A 2,354-nucleotide genomic window follows, 5' to 3' on the forward strand; every position below is an offset into this window, starting at 1 on the left:
TTTAGTGTACATAGTGGGTGGGTGTTGTGTTCATTTTAGTGTACATGGTGTGTGTGTGTTGTGTTCATTATAGTGTACATGGTGGGTGGGTGTTGTGTTCATTTTAGTGTACATGGTGGGTGGGTGTTGTGTTCATTTTAGTGTACATGGTGGGTGGGTGTTGTGTTCATTTTAGTGTACATGGTGGGTGGGTTTGTGTTCATTTTAGTGTACATAGTGTGTGGGTGTTGTGGGTGGATAATATCTGTCCACATACCTGACTTTCGGTGTGTGTGTGCTGCGTGTGGATAATATCTGTCCATGACATCTATGTCGTCTGTTGTCTCTATTACATCTTTCGTACCTGACTTTAGGAGTGTGTGTGCTGTGTGTGGATAATATCTGTCCATGATATCTATGTCGTCTGTTGTTTCTATTACATCCTTCATACCTGACTTTAGGTGTGTGTATGCTGTGTGTGGATAATATCTGTCTATGACATCTATGTCGTCTGTTATCCCTATTACATCCTTCATACCTGACTTTAGGTGTGCGTGTGTGTTACGTTGGGGTATTATCTGTCCACTGTCATCTACGTAGTCATAGAAACTACAAGTACAAATCCAAAATATAGTTTTTATTTCAGTTTGTACCTCCCCCTCATATTGCTTTATTCATTGCTCATGGGGTTTATCAATTGTACATTACAAATATCAATTGTACTGATTTCATTATACTTCTCTCTCACCTCTTGCTTCCTTACTCCCCATGCCTATCCAGGGCGAACGAGTGCCCTGTGGCCGTAGTCTTATCCGCTAATATCGCCTACAACGGTCTGTTGTTGTTCTCCTTCGCCTATTTCGGGTGGCAAATCCGCAGGACGCATCGGCTCTTTGTGGACTTGCACACGAACCTGCGGCTGTTTGTGCTGTACTTCACTGTGTACTTTGTCTACTTTCTGTGGGCCGTCTTGTGCAACCAAGACACCTGCTTCGGTAGGTACCCTTTTTTTTTGCTCTATACATCCCTAAAACCTAAACCGGATACCCTATACCCTAAACATTAGTCCGAAATTTTCAGGCAAACGTTGTCTTTTGATAGTATAAACTCATCTTGTTACACACTTGGTGCTGTACTTCATTGTATACTTCGTCTACTTTGTGTGTTCCGTCATGTACACCTAAGTCACCTGCTTTGGTGGGTAAGCCTCCCTACTTGATATTGATTGTGAGTAAACCTTTCTATTTTGATACTATCTTTTGGTATACTTTCTATCCTGTCGCAAATAATCACGTCGCTGCTCACTTCTATCTCGCTAATCCATATACCTGTACCATGCAAATACATAATCACCATGTCGCAAGATAGCCAACCATGTCGCAAAATAATTATGTCGCACTGATTAAGTGGTATGGCTGTATGTCCTGTTCAGTGCCCGCTTCAGTCTCACAAATCTATGGGTGTTTGTTCAGTGTGCTCGCCATCCACTCGCATCTCAACAGTCTATAAATAACTGTCCAATGGGCTCACCCTAAACTGTGCCTACCTCCCAGTCGCCGTGGTGGATGTGGTGACGTATCTGTTCCCCTGTGTTGTTTTATTAGACCCACTCGCATCTCAACAGTCTATAAATAACTGTCCAATGGGCTCACCCTACACTGTGCCTACCTCTCAGTCGCCGCGGTGGATGTGGTGACATACCTGTTCCCCTATGTTGCTTTATCGGACCCACTCGCACCTCAACAGTCTATAAATAACTGTCCAATGGGCTCACCCTACACTGTGCCTACCTCCCAGTCGCCGTGGTGGATGTGGTGACGTACCTGTTCCCCTGTGTTGTTGTGATAATGGCTGTGGATGAGTTCGGTCTCATCGTCCCCAGAGTGGCCGCGCGCAGATGGCTCGATATGGAAATACTTACCAAATATGAACTCGAGGGTGCCTACTACAGAGACCTCTCGGCCTTATATGATTTGCAGGAGTTGCTAGCCGATCCCCAAAGTGTATGTACCGTTCAAGGTTTAGGGTTTTGGTTTCGATGAGTGTTATTCAGGCGATTGTGGATCGTGATGCATTGTACTGGGGAGATAGTAACTATTCGAAGGAATGGATCTGTCGACCTTGGTTGCCTCTAGAAGATATGCTAGCCGTATCCGGCCATTCTCGAAAGAATGGATCGGTCTACCTTGGTTGCCTCTAGAAGATATGCTAGCCGTATTCGGCCATTCAGCAACCAAATACTGATGTTGGAAGTTAGTGGCAGTGCTCTAGCAAACGCTTCATACATATATATATATGTATGTATATATGTATATATATATATGTGTGTGTGTGTGTGTGTGTGTGTGTGTGTTTGTATATATATATTTATATTT

The 2,354-nt window shown here is 43.8% G+C and overlaps 1 protein-coding gene across 1 annotated transcript; it reads left to right on the forward strand.

Moving 5' to 3' along the window:
- Positions 1-759: 759 nt before the first annotated feature.
- Positions 760-2,021, forward strand: SARC_14445 (hypothetical protein; the record flags this gene model as incomplete). The annotated part of the gene is made up of 2 exons (XM_014291420.1): positions 760-974; positions 1,777-2,021. Coding segments are annotated over 2 exons (460 nt in total), but the record flags the coding sequence as incomplete, so codon positions are not given.
- Positions 2,022-2,354: the final 333 nt, after the last annotated feature.

The sequence above is a fragment of the Sphaeroforma arctica genome, assembly GCF_001186125.1.
Source record: "Sphaeroforma arctica JP610 unplaced genomic scaffold supercont1.4639, whole genome shotgun sequence".
NCBI lineage: Eukaryota > Ichthyosporea > Ichthyophonida > Sphaeroforma > Sphaeroforma arctica.